General features: G+C 35.0%; 3 protein-coding genes and 1 pseudogene across 5 annotated transcripts; 1 reads left to right on the top strand and 3 right to left on the bottom strand.

Moving 5' to 3' along the window:
- Window positions 1-120: 120 nt before the first annotated feature.
- LOC146959035 (LEAF RUST 10 DISEASE-RESISTANCE LOCUS RECEPTOR-LIKE PROTEIN KINASE-like 2.8) lies at window positions 121-3,246 on the bottom strand. The gene is made up of 3 exons (XM_085740563.1): window positions 2,098-3,246; window positions 1,710-1,754; window positions 121-1,341 (listed from the first exon to the last, which is right to left on the bottom strand). The coding sequence occupies exons 1-3, from the start codon at window positions 2,873-2,875 to the stop codon at window positions 227-229; spliced, it is 1,938 nt and encodes a 645-aa protein (XP_085596689.1). The 5' UTR covers window positions 2,876-3,246; the 3' UTR covers window positions 121-226.
- Window positions 3,247-4,118: 872 nt separating this feature from the next.
- On the bottom strand, window positions 4,119-5,192 carry LOC146959034 (rust resistance kinase Lr10 pseudogene; annotated as a pseudogene).
- A 4-nt stretch (window positions 5,193-5,196) lies between these two features.
- LOC146959033 (uncharacterized) lies at window positions 5,197-8,226 on the top strand. Of its 2 annotated transcripts, none has more exons than XM_085740567.1 (8): window positions 5,197-5,933; window positions 6,003-6,109; window positions 6,188-6,479; window positions 6,643-6,719; window positions 6,802-7,105; window positions 7,245-7,321; window positions 7,404-7,671; window positions 7,853-8,226. In XM_085740567.1, exons 1-8 carry the CDS (start codon window positions 5,485-5,487, stop codon window positions 8,025-8,027), a joined length of 1,749 nt encoding a protein of 582 aa, XP_085596693.1. In that variant the 5' UTR covers window positions 5,197-5,484; the 3' UTR covers window positions 8,028-8,226. The 2 variants fall into 2 exon arrangements, with proteins under 2 accessions (XP_085596693.1, XP_085596694.1); XM_085740568.1 differs by having other exon boundaries at window positions 5,659-5,916.
- A 1,376-nt stretch (window positions 8,227-9,602) lies between these two features.
- On the bottom strand, window positions 9,603-15,088 carry LOC146959032 (Protein phosphatase 2C family protein). Of its 2 annotated transcripts, XM_085740574.1 has the most exons (10): window positions 14,975-15,088; window positions 14,713-14,753; window positions 14,070-14,471; window positions 13,780-13,951; window positions 13,486-13,639; window positions 13,334-13,397; window positions 13,081-13,188; window positions 12,841-12,966; window positions 12,501-12,736; window positions 9,603-10,240 (listed from the first exon to the last, which is right to left on the bottom strand). In XM_085740574.1, exons 3-10 carry the CDS (start codon window positions 14,277-14,279, stop codon window positions 10,021-10,023), a joined length of 1,290 nt encoding a protein of 429 aa, XP_085596700.1. In that variant the 5' UTR covers window positions 14,280-14,471; window positions 14,713-14,753; window positions 14,975-15,088; the 3' UTR covers window positions 9,603-10,020. The 2 variants fall into 2 exon arrangements, with proteins under 2 accessions (XP_085596700.1, XP_085596699.1); XM_085740573.1 differs by having other exon boundaries at window positions 14,713-15,088.
- Window positions 15,089-15,663: the final 575 nt, after the last annotated feature.

Below are 15,663 nucleotides of genomic sequence, written 5' to 3'. Positions count from 1 at the left end.
AACTCAGTAATAGACTCATCATAATATTTTCTCCATAAAAGTCAACCATAAACCATTAGTTGCACAACTAGAAAATCCACACCGAGAAGCTCATAAAACAAAAACCAAAAAAAAGTGATGCAACATTACAATTCTATTAGTTACGTAACATTTTATTTATGTGAATTATCATGATATTCTTTTATAGTGTTACATACTCTGCATTGCATCATAAAATCCACACTGATCACAATAACTCAGATGATAAATGAGCTGAAGATGTTGAAGGAGACGACAAAAAGGGTTTGGGTGGTATTTCCAGCACTTGAAGGCTCCCTTCCAACATTTCCACCACTTTATGCATTCCTGGTCGATGCGAAGGGTCGGTTTGTATGCACCATAAACTCACCACTGTCATTTTTCTTACCATTTCTTCATCAATTTCATTTTTAATACACCTGAGTCCAAGATCCTGATTCAATCCAAGACGCTTGTAAATCCAGTGCGGAAAATATAACTCGCTAGAACAATCAACTTCAACCTTAATGTTCTTTCTTCGACCAACCATTTCTAAAACCATCATTCCATAACTATAGACATCTGATTTATGTGACACCCCGCCAAAATTTCTGGAGAACAACTCTGGAGCAATATATCCTGGTGTTCCCCTCGCACCAAATATGGATACAATGCTTTCTTTTCTTGGACATATTTTAGCAAGTCCGAAATCTGAAATTTTAGGACAGAAATCCTCATCAAGTAATATATTATGAGGTTTTATGTCAAAATGCAAGATTCTAGTGTTGCAGCCTCTGTGCAAGTACTCTAATCCTCGAGCAACGCCAACTGCAATATCATACAACATTTTGCAATCCAATTGGTGATCATCTTTTAATGGATATTTTTCTTCATATATTAACTTTTCAAGTGATCCATTAGGCATGAATTCATAAACTAGGGCCTTTTTAGAACCATCCAAACAGAACCCCAAAAGTCTAACAACGTTGACATGCGATGTTCTACTGATACTCGCAACTTCGTTGATGAAATCTTCACCATCACCTTTGGATTCACTTAAAACCTTTACTGCAACGGTACTCTCATCTTGTAACTTACCTTTGTATACACTTCCATATCCTCCCTGGCCTAATTTATGTTTGAAAGAGTTTGTTATTTTCTTGACATCTGAATAATTGTACCTAGCAGCTGGAAGAGGTCCATGTTCCTTCAAAAACTTCTCAATAATTTGATGGGTTGGATTCTCCTTCCTGAACAAAAGAAATGTGGGAGGGAAGATCGTTGTCCTAAACCAACAAACTAAGATCATCAGCAAGCCAAATGCAACTCCAGCTACTGAGCCCACTGAACAATGTTGTTTGATAGAACATGAAAATGTTTAGGGTAAGAAGGAAATAATGAAAAATTTATTGAATTCAAATCATATTTATAAGTTATCTCTTTGATTACAGCAACAACCAAGCCTATCCCACTAAAGGTTATCTCTTTGATTAACTAGACTAACTGTTTTCTTTGGAAATTTTTTAATCTATTATCTATATAATAGTTTAAATAGATAAAAGTGAATAATCAGATTTAATCTATAAAATGGGATTAGGCATTTCATTAAGTAATTAATCATTAAAAGATAGTATATATTTTCTATGAAATGATGCAAAGCTTCCTTGGTAAAACTCAACATTTTTATATTTCCAGAAATCTAAAACATTTACCTATTGTCACTATACGCACCGTCTTGGACTTCCATGCGACTGCAACTGCAATTGACAAAATCAAATAAAAAGATAGATGCTTAAGACTTGCATAGGAGTTTTTTTTGTTGTTGAAAATAATTCATTACTTCAGTTTGGTTTTAATAGTTATTCTAAAATTACAGAAATATATCCAATTTGAAATTGGGCCCAAATCATTTCTATTTGAGAGTTAAGTGTTGCTCGAAGGCTGAAACACACGTTCTAATGTGGTTAGTCTGACTTGTTCAGCTTAAAAAATAGTATCACTTTCTATAACATTTTAAAAATCATTTTTTATTATATAATAAACCGTGCATTTTCCGAGAGAGAGAGAGAGAGAGAGAGAGAGAGAGAGAGAGAGAGAGACCTGTATCACATATTGCAGAATGAACTCTATCAGTGCAGTAACACTTGAAAGTGAATATTTCTTTATCAAATCCACACCTTCCTCCAGTTCTGTTACACTCATTGCAATCACTAGCTATCCAATTCAACCTAAACCCATTTCTCAGGGCCTCTTCAATCCCTCCTTTCACACCATTTTCCACCCTCGTATTAATCACTTCATTTCCGCAATTCTTTGACACGAAGCTTATATTTTTATCATCACCATACAATGCCACAACCGAACTCGTTTTGTTTTCTTCAGAGCAACCAATTGTGTTCCTTTGCAGCTCTCTGGGTAGCTTTGTTGAATCGCATCCGAAGAACAATCTCACTTCACTTTGGTTAGGTGCAAGGTTGAACATGTTAATGGGAAAAGTGAGGTTTTGGGTTGGTGAAAGACAACCTTTGTTGGTGTTTGATCTTGAAAACACACCATTGGAAACTCTAAATGAATGGTTTTGATAGAAAATCTCCTCGATTATGTATTCAGTATTAGAAAGATTAAGGATTGGAAAACCAATATTATTGTCACAAGGGATACCAAAACCAGGGTAGCCACAATAGGAATGTTGTAATCCTATGATATAGAAAGGGTAGCTTATACTTTGGTTGCCACATGTTTTGGCTTCACAAGCTTCAAATTTTGGGTCTATAGAGCATATAGCGGTTGTGGTAAGAAAATAAAAAAGGGTGATGTATGAATAAATTAAGGGAGAAGAGAGGGGATTGAGGATAAACAAAGGGCTTTTCTTGTTCATTTTGGAGACTTCTCTCTGGTTCTAGATGAAGGATATTGGAGAGGGATAACAGAATTTCACCAAGATTTGAGAGGTGCAAATTGATATGTTTTGTTGAATCAATGCTATTTAGAATACTTTTGTTGATGGTTGACTAATTGACTTGCTCAACCACCAAAGTCTGAATGCAAGTGGTTGATATATCCTTCAAAGTATAGGTTTGAATTACTTAAAAAAGGCTGTATCATAAGCATAGACTTGATCAATAGTAGTATATTCACTTACCTGACACCTTTCAAGAATATTCAAAATTTAAAATTCACTGTCTAAATTGTTTCCTGACAAGTTGCTACCATCCATAACTGTTAGTACAATCTCTGTCCACAAAGTTAGTGATCACAACTGTGTGGTGATTACAATATTGTGAAGAATAACATTAAAAAAAAAAAAAAGTAAAACAAATCAAATTATTAAAACATTTCAAAAAAAAAAAATTATTAAAAGTAAACTGTTAGGTTCCAATATAATATTTAGTTGTAATATTTTATTTTTGTTTCCCTCTCAAATATGTATATCTTGGAACAAAATATATTGGGCGTGTTAGTTTTAGTTTTAAAAAATGTAATTTTATGTTAAAAAAATCTAGATTTTTTTAAGATTTAAAAAAAATGAAACTATTTGTGCTTGTTAACTACCCAAAAAAGTAATTCTTTTAGAAAAATATTATTGTTAACTAATTCATGTGATACCTCGTTTTAAAAAAAAAAAAATAGATTTTTGAAAAAGTTAATCATAGAACATGTGGTGACCTCTAAAAACGTATTCATAGAACTTTTCCTTGTATGTCAGTCAATGACAATAGTGACATCTAAAAACAACAGAGATTAAGAAAAATCCTCTTGTCTGCGTGATCTTTCAATAAATGAATAGTAAAGAAATGAGTAAACTGTACCTATATCTTTTTTCGAACTGTGAAGCAAACCAAAATAAGTTAGGCTGAATGCAAGATGAAATTATGAAATCTTATAGTATTCTGCAGAGAAATAAAGTTCTAGTAATAAATGCAATAATAAAGATATGTAATAACAGCCTACTCATAAAACATAAACCAAAAGAAATGATACAACATTACGATTCTATGAAATATATAACATTTTATTTTGATATGTAATTATAATGACATTATTTTCTAGTGTTACATGCTCTGCATTGCATGTTAATACACACACAAAGTACAATATTTCAGTGGATAACTGGATTGAAGATGTTGAAGGAGAAGACAGAAATGGTTTGGGTGGTATTTCAAGCACTTGAAGGCCCCCCTCCAACATTTCCACCACTTTATGCATTCCTGGTCGATTTGAAGGTTTGGTTTGTATGCACCATAAACTCACCACTGTCATTTTTCTTAACATTTCTTCATCAATTTCATTTTTAATACATTGAGTCCAAGATCCTGATTCAATTCAACACGCTTGTAAATCCACTGTGGAAAATATAACTCGCTAGAACAATCAACTTCAACCTTAATGTTCTTTCTTCGACCAACCATTTCTATAATCATCATTCCATAACTGTAGACATCTGACTTATGTGACACCCCACCAAAATTTCTAGAGAACAACTCTGGAGCAATATATCCTGGTGTTCCCCTTGCACCAAATATTGACACAATGCTTTCTTTTCTTAGACATATTTTAGCAAGTTCAAAATCTGAAATTTTTGGACAAAAATCATCATCTAGTAATATATTATGAGGTTTTATGTCAAAATGCAAGATTCTAGTGTTGCAGCCTCTGTGCAAGTACTCTAATCCACGAGCCAACAGAAATATCATACAATGTTTTGCAATCCAATTGATGATCATCCATCAATGGGTTTTTCTCTTCATATATGAACTTTTCAAGAGATCCATTAGGCATAAATTCATATATTAGTGCCTTTTTAGAACCATCCAAACAGAACCCCAAAAGTCTAACTACGTTGACATGTGAAGTTCTACCAATACTTGCAACTTCATTAATGAAATCTTCACCAACATCTTTTGATTCACTTAAAATCTTTACCGCAACAGTACGCTCACCATGTAACTTCCCTTTGGATACGCTTCCATACCCTCCTTGGCCCTATTTTGTTTTGAAAGAGTTTGTTATTTTCTTGACATCTGAACAACTGTACTGTACCTAGCAGCAAGAAGAGGTCCTTGTTCTTTCAAGAACTCCTCAATAATTTGATGGGTTGAACCCTCCTTCCTGAACAGAAGAAATGTTGGAGGGACGATCTTTACCCTAATGCAGTAAGCCAACAACATCAGCACTGCAACTCCAATAACCGCCATGGCTGCTGGAGAATTGTAAATTATTTGTACAACAAAAATGTTAAATTTAAGAAAGTAATGACTTCTACAAATTAAATTTGCATTGTAACATATTGATGAGCTTTCACATTCAAGATCAGTGAATTTAAAGTCATGTGCTGTAAGTTATTTAAAGTTTAAACGGTACATTACCTGCACCTAGATTGAAATTCACGCTCAGCCCTTTCTTTTACCAACTGCAATTGGAAGAAACAATTCAGATTTGACATATAAAGATAAAGGTGTGCAGAGAAAAATACGGTGCAGTGCCTTTATGTGTGCTTTTTGTGTCCAGGGTGCCGATGGGGTTATTTTCGTAAAATACGGGTTTCTTGGCAAACATTTAAGTGTGAACAATATTCATATTTTCGTTCCCTTGCAATACCCTTTTCTTTTCTTTTCCCTTTCTTTTCTCTTCCCAATTTTTGTGTTAGGGTTCCGTCAAATCCGGAGAAAAGCGATAACAATGGCTGTGAATGTGACGGAAGGGGCGATAGGGAGAATTTGCAGAAACGATATCTCTTGTGTTGAAGTTGAAGAGTTTAGGCCGGTGTTGCAAGTCATTGATGTGAAAATATACCGTCTTTTGCTGTCTGATGGTACGCATACCAATGTTGGGTTGCTCAGCATTGGATTGCAAGAGTTGGTCTTACACAGGATGTTGCAGAAAGGCTCAATTGTTAGACTCAAAGACTTCTCCTTCAATGTATTTACAAAGCCCAAGTGAGTTTGTTTTGTCTATCTCTGAATTTATGTTTATTTTAGTCAGTGAAATGATTTTATTATAAACAGGATTATTTTCATCTCTGACCTTGAAATTCTACTGGACAAATGTCATCTGATCGGAGAACCCGTTCCTTCCCACCTTATTCGGTTTTCTGACCTTGAGTTATCTGACGGTAAGATTTAGTGTGTTTTATTTTATTTCCCCTCCTATCCTCAAGTTTTAAGTTCAATTATTGTCTCTCTATCTGCAGGTACACAAGATAGTGTAATGGAAATGGATCTGAATCTGACGCAAGGGGCAATAGAGAGAATGTACGGCGACAGTTTATCTTGTGATGAAGAGGAGTTTAAGCCGGTGCTGCAAGTCATCCACATGGAAAGCAGCCTTTTTTGGCTGTCTGATGGTTCACATTCTACTATTGCCATGCTCTCCCCTGATTTGGATGAAGAGTTTGCATACCTGCCTGACTCCTCCAAAAGGCTGCAGAAAGGCTCGTTTGTTAAACTCACTAACTTCAAGTTTGAAACATATATACACACCAAGTGAGTTTGTTTTCTCTATCTCTGAATCTATTATCTATTTTAGTTGATGTTGATGAGAGATTAAAGGTCTTCAACTATGTTTCTGGATTTTTATATCTTTTTGAACAAACAAGCTAGTTGATTGCCCATTTGATTCGATTGTCTGATTTGTTATTATAAACAGGATTATTTTCATCTCCGGCCTTGAAATTCTACTGGACAAATTTCATCTGATCGGAGAACCCGTCCCACTACTCAAAAGTTTGACTGCACGATTTAGTGTGTTTTATTTCCCCTGCTTTCCTCAAGTTTTATGTTCAATTTTTTCACTCTCTATCTGCAGTGAGACGAGATAGAATAGAGGGTGAGAATCTGACACAAGGGGCGATAGAGAGAATGTACAACGACAATTTCTCTTGTGATGAAGAGGAGTTTAAGCCGGTGCTGCAAGTCATCCACATGGAAAGCAGCCCTCTTTGGCTGTCTGATGGTACACATTCTACCATTGCAATTATCTCCCCTGATTTGGAAGAAGAGTATGTCCATCCTGCAAATCACCACCAGTTTGCCACATTCAGAAGGATCCTGCATAAAAGCTCGTTTGTTAAACTCACTAACTTCAAGCTGGAAACATTAACACACACCCAGTGAGTTTGTTTTCTCTATCTCTGAATTTATTAACTATGTTAACATCGAGGTTTGTGGATTTTATATCTTTATGAACAAATAAACTAGTTGAATTGCCCATTTAACTTGATTGTCCGATTTGTTGTTTATTATAAACAGGATTATTCTCATCTTTGACCTTGAAATTGTACTGGAAAAATGTGATCTGGTCGGAGAACCCGTCCCACTACTCAAAGGTTTGACCGTACAATTCAGTGTGTTTTATTCCCCCCTGCTTTGCTCAAGTCTTATGTACAATTTTTTCCTCTCTATCTGCAGCTAGACAAGATAGAATAATGGGTGTGAGTCTGACACAAGCGGCCATAGCGAGAATGTACAGCAACAAATTCTCTTTTGATGAAGAGTTTAAGCCGGTGTTGCAGGTTATCCACATGAATATCCCCTATCTTTTGCTGTCTGACGGTCTGTGCTATAATACTGTAATCCTCCCTAGGAATTTGGTAGAGTTGGTCCATTTCGGAAGGCTGCAGAAAGGCTCGGTTGTTAAACTCACTCAGTTCACCGCAAGTCTGATTCAAAACCACAAGTGAGTTTGTTTTATAATTTACTTTAGCTAATAAAATAAAAGATGAGATGATTATTAGTCTTCAACTATATTAAAAGTGAGATTTCTGGAATGTGGATGCTTTATTTCACTAAAATAGTTTGTTTACTCAAGATGGTGGCTTACCATTTGGTTTTCTGATTTATTATTTATTTATAAACAGGGTCATTATCATCTTTGACCTTGATGTCATACTGGACAAATGTGAGCTGATCGGAGAACCAGTCCAACTACCCAAAAATGCACCTGACCTAGTTGTTATCCCAGATAAAGGTGAGCTGATCGGAGAACCTTACTCAACCACCCCATCAAAATGCACCTTCAAAACTATATGCTAGTGTTGTTCATTCAATCAGTTGTGAGTGTAAGATTTATTGAGTATAAGTACCATGCTGCTTATGCTTGATGTATGTAAGGTGCTCCTCCATTGTGATATGTGACTTGTCCCAGCATTTTTTTTTTTTTTGTGTTCAATGAATATTATGTGGTTTGTACCGGCATTTGGTGTTTTATGGATAAATGTTCATCTATTCTGTATTCCCCTGTATTGTTTGATTCCTATTTTGCATGTATGTGGCACTTGTGATGCTTCCACTAATTGGAAGAAACTCCCTGATATAACGTTTGCTAAAGAGTGATGAGACGACGAGCGGGAACAAGGATGGGGTTGTGCATATAGAATTTGGTTAGGGTCGGTTTGATTCGAGAGTTTTGGAGGGAATGAAATATTTTTAAATTGACGTGTTTGGTTCAATTTTTAGAAGGGGAGGGGAGGGGAGCAAAATTCCTTCAAGACCCACTTTTTGCTTCCCCCCAACTATGAATAAACAACTAACTAATGCAAAAACATCAATTGCATAATGAATAAAAAAATATAAAAAAAACCAAAAAAAATAGGCAGTAGCATGCCATTTTTTAACCATCGCATCGGTAGTTAACTACCGAATTCCATCGGCAGTTAACTACCGATGCCCCCATACTTCGGCACTTAAGTGCCGATACATGCATGTCAGTCATTTTGTAAAAACTGACAGAAAAATACACAAATAAATCGATTAAAATAACCAATATCTGTTTTTTTTACGTCAAAAGTGTGTTGAAACTTCCTAGGATTGATGCTTCAATGATTTTGGACAAAGAGTGGAAAAAATTATTTGATTCTGGGATATAGATTGAAGAGGGAAAGAAAAGTTGATGAAATAGTGAGTAGGGAGGAGCAGGTTGTTGTAATCAGCTATCTAAGAGCGTATCGGCATTTAACTGCCGAGGAATTCAAAAAACCGACTGCAGCTAACTGCTGAAGAATTCCTAAGCGGCAACAGTTAACTGCCTAGAGGTGTTTAGGTCTTTTATTGGTGTTTTTAAGCCTTCTTTAAGGTGTGAACGACAATTTTCAACCGATATTACCAAGATATCCACAACTAAATGAAGCTGGCACTCTCCTTGGTACCCCTTACCAAGAAGCGTAAGGTGAGAAAACAAAAGGAACAGAAATTCGTGGACTAAGGCCATTATACGTTTATGAGCTAAAAAACTTTATAATGTAACTAGAAAAGTATTCATTCATTCTTTACTAAAGCACAAATGCATGTATAATTGAGCTGCTAGTTGACTTGGACAATGACTACGGAAGACTTGGCCTAATAACTAATAAAACAATTAGTGGTGGGGAGGAGAGCTTCTTAAAATTTCACTCCTGAAAGGCTCAAATTGCAGTTACAAACAAATAAGCCATTTTCCACACTGCACTTTTCACTACTTTATTCTGCATTTTCCACACTGCATTGAGCATATTCCGCCAACACGGTGTACTAGACTTATTCAAAAGGTTTGTTAAAAAGTTTTGTCTAGTGCGTAAGATAATTATTTATTATTATAATTTTGATGTTTAAATGGACATGAAAAAAAAAATGTAAAACAAATCATTTTTAAATTTCTTTTATAATAAATCAATTTTAACAGGCAACTTCTGCATGCATTCACATGAATTGTTTTTTCAAACCATAACTACAGATTAAAAGTTTATATATACAGGAAGTTGGGGTGCCTGCATAGTTAATCAAGATTATTCCGATTTGGTGGCACATTAAGCAACATAACTACTAGTCTACTGTACAAAAGAATCTACCTCACACTGATCTTAACCCTCAAACTCAGGTAGAGCTGAACAATCTTCATACGCCCAAAAACTCAGTGCAGGCCTCTCTTCCTCCAGGTCACAGTCTTTGCTACTTGATTGCGAGATTCAATCAATTACTTGAGCTATAAAAATTGCGATTACAAAAAATGAAAGATGGCTTAAAGAATAGAATGACTTCAGTTTTGAGCCTACTATGACACTTTCACTCCACTAGGTCGTTTTCCTTCCATTGCATCCTTCTTATCGCGACAATCACAGCATAGAAAAGGACCTTGCCATGGCTTCGAACTTGTGGAGAAAATTGAACCTGCGTGGACGGATATGCCCTCGCTTGGAGCAAGATCAAGTTGGCATACAGCACAGACAAAAAGACCAGATGTTGATTGCCCCGAGTTTTCATCATTTCCTAATCTGCAGGATACAATTGGTATTAAATATTTGTGAACCAAAACAGTTTCATAATTTATAAAGAGTGATGTTATTTGAACCTAATAAATTTGACACCGTATAATCTTGCATCCTTTAAAAGTTAAAACTATTAATGTGACTTGGAGAGAGAAATAAAAACTAATTAAAAAGTGAAATCATATCTACACCGGACAACAACAATGTTGTCAAAACAACATTTCTCTTTTATAAATTTTTAAAGGATTATGAATAGAAATTTGTCCTTGAGCATGTCTCAATCAACAAGAAAACCGTTTAACAAAATATTACAAGCTTATAATGCTTCTAGGTAAGAACAAATTTGAAACTACAGATCACATACTGAAAATTTGCTTGCATAAAATTGAGAAACAAATCAATATATTGACACCAGTCTATACGAAAACCTTGTCTGTTTGATACGTGAAACCTTGTCTATATATATATATATATATATATATATATATATATATATATATATATATATATATATATATATATATATATATATACCTAAAATTAAGGTGGGTGTGCATTAGCATTACCCTGGGTAATGCTAATGCACACCCACCTTAATTTTAGAAGGTGTGTGTTAGCATCCTACACCTTTTTGTTTTGGACCAAAATACCCTTTTCTCTTTCTCCAATTGTGATTAAATACATGGCTTTAAAGTCTTTTCCTTATCTATAACCATCAATTTCTCTCTCCAATAAAACAAAAAGATACTGGCTTCTCTCTCTTTCTCTCAAGAGGTTAACTGCTCATATTCTGTCGTCATCCCCCTTCTTCCAATTGCCTTTGAGTTGCAGTTCATGAATATAGATAAAAGTCACACCAACCCTCATGACTTAACAAAATTTTTAGATGACAATAATGACATCTCTTCAAATTCTCAATAAGGCTTTCTAGTTAAAAGAAAAATTGGATTCGGTCTGGCATTTTATAAAAGAAAAAATGAGATTGAGCTTACAAAATTCCAAAAACTGAAAAAATGAGATTGAGTTTAGAAAATTTCAAAAACGGGTTTCTATCAAAATCCTTTGTTAAAAAAAATCTGAAAAATCTATTAAAAAACAAGGAACAAGAAGATGGCTTATATCAAGGAAAGAGGCTAATGGATTACTAACAGATGTTGGTGTAGAGCTGATTAACTAGAACAGTAGAAAAACAAACATTTTCTTCTCTCTCTTGAGGGAAAGAGAGAGAAGCCAGTATCTTTTTGTTTTATTGGAGAGAGAAATTGATGGTTATAGATAAGGAAAAGACTTTAAAGCCATGTATTTAATCACAATTGGAGAAAGAGAAAAGGGTATTTTGGTCCAAAACAAAAAGGTGTAGGATGCTAACACACACCTTCTAAAATTAAGGTGGGTGTGCATTAGCATTACCCTATATATATATAGAATTGAGAAATGACAATGTATCATTATGTTAAGGATCCTTTATGTTGTGTTTTTGTAGGGGTACAGACTGCTGAAATAGAAAGATAACTCATTTCTGATTTAATATGAGGATAAGGTACAATTTATCTGAATAATCAAATAGATGTCAGATGAACTGGAGTTACAGCGGTCAGAACTCAGAATTAAACCAGTGCACAATGCCATAGTCATGTTTATTTTACAATCTACGCATGCGATTTCTTTATTTTAGTTTTTCATTTTCTATTGCTTTAGTCAAATATTAGCTTGGAATCTTATCAGAGGATACTGTTAAGTATTTGGCTGAAAATTCTATCTTCCCTTCTCTAGTTTCAACTAATCAGTTTATACCTTCATTTTGACCATCAGTCAAAATATTCAAAATTATTCGCTTAATCTGATTTAGAAGGGGAATTGCAAATAAATGCCTCTCTCAACCAATATTTGAATAAGTCTCGATCTAGATCCTAAATGTAAAATCTTCAAAGTCTATCATTTAACCAGTTACCAATATTCGAAGCCCAGATTCTACCCTATATGATTACCGTCGTCATCACTATAGTATAAATTACAAAGAATGAATTACTAGCTCCTACAGAACATTATTATTAAAGATCACCCTCCCCTAGGTTCAGCCCCTCGTTGTTATTAAAAGAACAGTTAATGTACCAACCTATGAATTAACCTCCATTTGTAATGACAGAAATCCTGTTGGGACAAAAGGATCACCATAGAAGGAAAACAATATGCAGGGAATATTCAGAAGATTTTCCGGTATTCATCAATTAAAAACTTATGTCTATAAAAGATAATAAAATATTACCTTTCAGCAAGCATTGCTGATCCTTCTTCAAACAATTCTTCCACTATATTTATAGCCGAAAGCTTCTTCGACAGCTTACCAGCAGTATCACGGGACCTTTTCTTGAACGAAAAAAAATCTTTCAGCTTATTCCGCTTTTTTGGGGGAGGTGTTGGTGGCAATTCGTTATCAGGTGGGATTATGTCAACTACTATACATGTTGTATCATCCTTTAACCCTCTTGTTCTTAGGGCTTCCTGAATAACAGTAGGAATACGTTGCACGAGAAATGTCAACTTCGCAATATGATTTGGCTTAAAATCACCAACTACAGCAAGCATAGCATAGTGGAGCATATTACCTTTACAACCTGCATAGCAGCAAGTTCGGCAGGCAAACCACGGCAAGATTTTGCTGCCAGTTCTGATGATACAGCATCCCATATTCCATCAGAAGCAATTATAAGTCGCCCACCAGCTTTTGATAGCTAAAATCCACGACAAAGTGTAAGTTTTTTATCCTGAACAAAGACCTTGTAGGATGCATAGGCCTTATAATCAACGACGGAAATAAGGAAAGGTTAATTAGAAGCAGATTATACCTTCACTTGTTTGACATAAGGTATTGGAACTATAAACTCTCCAACATCCATGTCTCCTATTGACCTTGAAAGGCATAGACCTCCTGGCCAGCATCGAAGGGGACCAATCTGCAATTATTCAAAACTAAAAATTTTAAACAAGGAAAAGCTAAACAAAAGCCGTTTGATAAGATGCTAGAAAACCAGTTGTAAGCTATCTTCCTAATTTCCATTTTAGGATGGAAAAAGTATAATTACAACATAATAAGCTGACCTCAGCACCTCCGACAATGCTAAGCCTACCAACTTCACCTCCACTTGCAGTAACACGTTCCCTCCTGTATATACAGCTCAACTCATGACCATGAGCAATACAGAAAAAATTAACTACCGTGGCCTTAGAGATAAATATCAAAATTAGCTTACTCTTCAATATTCTCTTCTAGTCTATGATCAACTGTTAAGGTGGTCACAGCACCACCCTGGGTATCTAGTATACAACGAGAATCTCCAACTGATGCAACTGTCACAGTCCACCGATCAACTATCACAAATGTGGCTGTGGTTCCAGAAGTTTCTCCTAGACAAAATCAGATTAGGTTAGAACTCGTAAATAAGTTAAGAATAACATATCAATTCCTATTCCTCGGTTCTGTATTCCATCCTCAATAAGAATGGCTTTCTATCAACAAAAAAGAATAAAAGCGAGAGTCCACACACCTCTGCTCTGAAATTCCTTATCAGTCTTAACAAATCCAGCAACCAACGCCCTAGGTAAAGCTTGCAACCACTCGTCTCGCCCAAGCCCTCGAGGAAGAGCACACAGCACATGATTTAGCAAATTTTCCTTAGTATAAACAGCAGCAGCATTTCCATTGTGTCCATCAAAGATCTGTGAACCAGAAGTGAGTAAAAAATTAAAGCAATCTCCGGACAGCTAGCAAAGCTATTATGTCATGTAGTTCAAAAGGAGTAAATATATAATCTGAAATTGAAATAGTGAAATATACCGCGAATACAGAAAACGACGTTGAAGAGTTCCCAGGAACACGCTGACAATCAGTCTTAATTAAAAAGTAATCCTCCCCTTTCTTAGATTGAGCAGCTTGACCAATTCTTACAGTAGGTTTCTCCATCTTCTCGCTTTTCATCTCTCTCTTAAGCAATGCAGCAAGAGGCACAAGATCATGATGATGCCGCCTCCCTTCACCGGAGGCCATATCTTACTCCACCAAATAGTCCTCTTAATCTCAAACCAAATTAGTCCAATTTCAAAACACACTCTTTCTCACAAGTATATTAGATCTCCAAAAGTAAAACACTCAAAAGGGCACACACATCAATACAAAAGCACTTATTCCACACAGTAAGTACTTATTTGCACACAAACACTGATTTTTTCCCAACTTGGTCTGCATTCATCACAAACAAAGTTGTCATATCAGAATTGAACAACAACCCACTAATCATATCAGTTCAAAATTCATTTTTTTACTAAGTTTTTAGCTACTAATAAAATTTATGAACCATGAATTTCAAGTTTTCAACTTTCAACTAAGCTTTGCCAAAATAGAAAAAGGAAGAGACATCAAAGCAGACAAAAAAAAAGAACAGAAATTGAAAACATAAAAGAAACAAGGTTGACAGAATTACCAGTGAGAATGTTTGGAATGTGCACAAAGCAAGTTGTAGATCTGAATGGTACAAGAAGCAATAAAACATGCATGGGACAAGAAAAAAGAAGATGCTATATCAATCAATCAATACATACACCAAACGCGTATTGATGACTAGATATGAACTGTTAAACACATTATTCTAAAGTTTAAACATATATATAATATTTCATTAAAATAATATTAAGTACTAAATTCTTAAGTTAAAAAAAAGCATAAAATATTTTGAGGACATTTACATGTAGATTCTGTTCCAAGGACCAAAAAGAATGGCAAAAAAGCAAATGGTGATGGGGTGGTAGCTTATGATCAAGCCAGCTTTCAAGGATGGAAAAAAGAAAGTGTCTTTAGTTTTTTTTTTTTGAGAGAATGAAATTGTCTTTAGTTGACATGTAAAAGTTAAACCTTGCTTACTAATACACCCTCACATTCTGTTTCAGTTAAAAGTCGGTATCTTTCAACTTTTTTTCTCTGTTTCCTTTGCCTAGAGGAAAACTATGCAAGCCAAATTAATCTGCACCATTATCTTTTTTTATAAGTTCAGTTAAAAAGTGTTTTTATGTGTCCTCGTAAGTATAGCTCAGTTGACAGAGATATGCATTATTATATGTAGGGGTCGAGGTTCGAACCTCAGACATCCCACTTATTCACCTTTAATAAGGTGAATTCTAACCACTTGACCGAAAAAAAAAGTGTTTAAATGTTAAGTTGTTATGATTAAATTTACCATTCTCAAAAGGCTAAAACCCACTTTTTGTCCCCTAAGTTTTCAAAAGTTGCGATTTTGGCTCCCTATTAAAAAAAATGGCAATTGTGACCCCCTATGTCTACCCCCTTTTGCAAAACGTCAATTTTGACTCAGTCAACCTTATGTGGCACGCCACGTGTGTATTTATTTTTATTTTGTATTTTTTTTTAATTCCACGCG

The sequence above is a fragment of the Medicago sativa genome, chromosome 1, assembly GCF_051527215.1.
Source record: "Medicago sativa cultivar Bolivia chromosome 1, Bolivia_mono, whole genome shotgun sequence".
In the NCBI taxonomy this organism is placed as follows: domain Eukaryota; kingdom Viridiplantae; phylum Streptophyta; class Magnoliopsida; order Fabales; family Fabaceae; genus Medicago; species Medicago sativa.
This window is presented reverse-complemented; position numbering and strand designations above follow the sequence as displayed.

Bases quoted from the DNA above. Each gene is read 5' to 3' on its own strand.
- LOC146959035 (XM_085740563.1), bottom strand. From the start codon at position 2,875: ATGAACAAGAAAAGCCCTTTGTTTATCCTCAATCCCCTCTCTTCTCCC. The intron at 1,755-2,097 runs GTCTCTCTCTCT...TGTCAATTGCAG, and splicing joins TTCTGCAATATGTGATACAG to TTGCAGTCGCATGGAAGTCC. The intron at 1,342-1,709 runs GTAAATGTTTTA...AACATTGTTCAG, and splicing joins GGTGCGTATAGTGACAATAG to TGGGCTCAGTAGCTGGAGTT.
- LOC146959033 (XM_085740567.1), top strand. From the start codon at position 5,485: ATGTGTGCTTTTTGTGTCCAGGGTGCCGATGGGGTTATTTTCGTAAAA. The intron at 5,934-6,002 runs GTGAGTTTGTTT...TATTATAAACAG, and splicing joins AATGTATTTACAAAGCCCAA to GATTATTTTCATCTCTGACC. The intron at 7,672-7,852 runs GTGAGTTTGTTT...ATTTATAAACAG, and splicing joins AGTCTGATTCAAAACCACAA to GGTCATTATCATCTTTGACC.
- LOC146959032 (XM_085740573.1), bottom strand. From the start codon at position 14,279: ATGGCCTCCGGTGAAGGGAGGCGGCATCATCATGATCTTGTGCCTCTT. The intron at 12,967-13,080 runs GTATAATCTGCT...CGTGGATTTTAG, and splicing joins CTTATGTCAAACAAGTGAAG to CTATCAAAAGCTGGTGGGCG. The intron at 10,241-12,500 runs GTAATATTTTAT...TGTATCCTGCAG, and splicing joins TCAGCAATGCTTGCTGAAAG to ATTAGGAAATGATGAAAACT.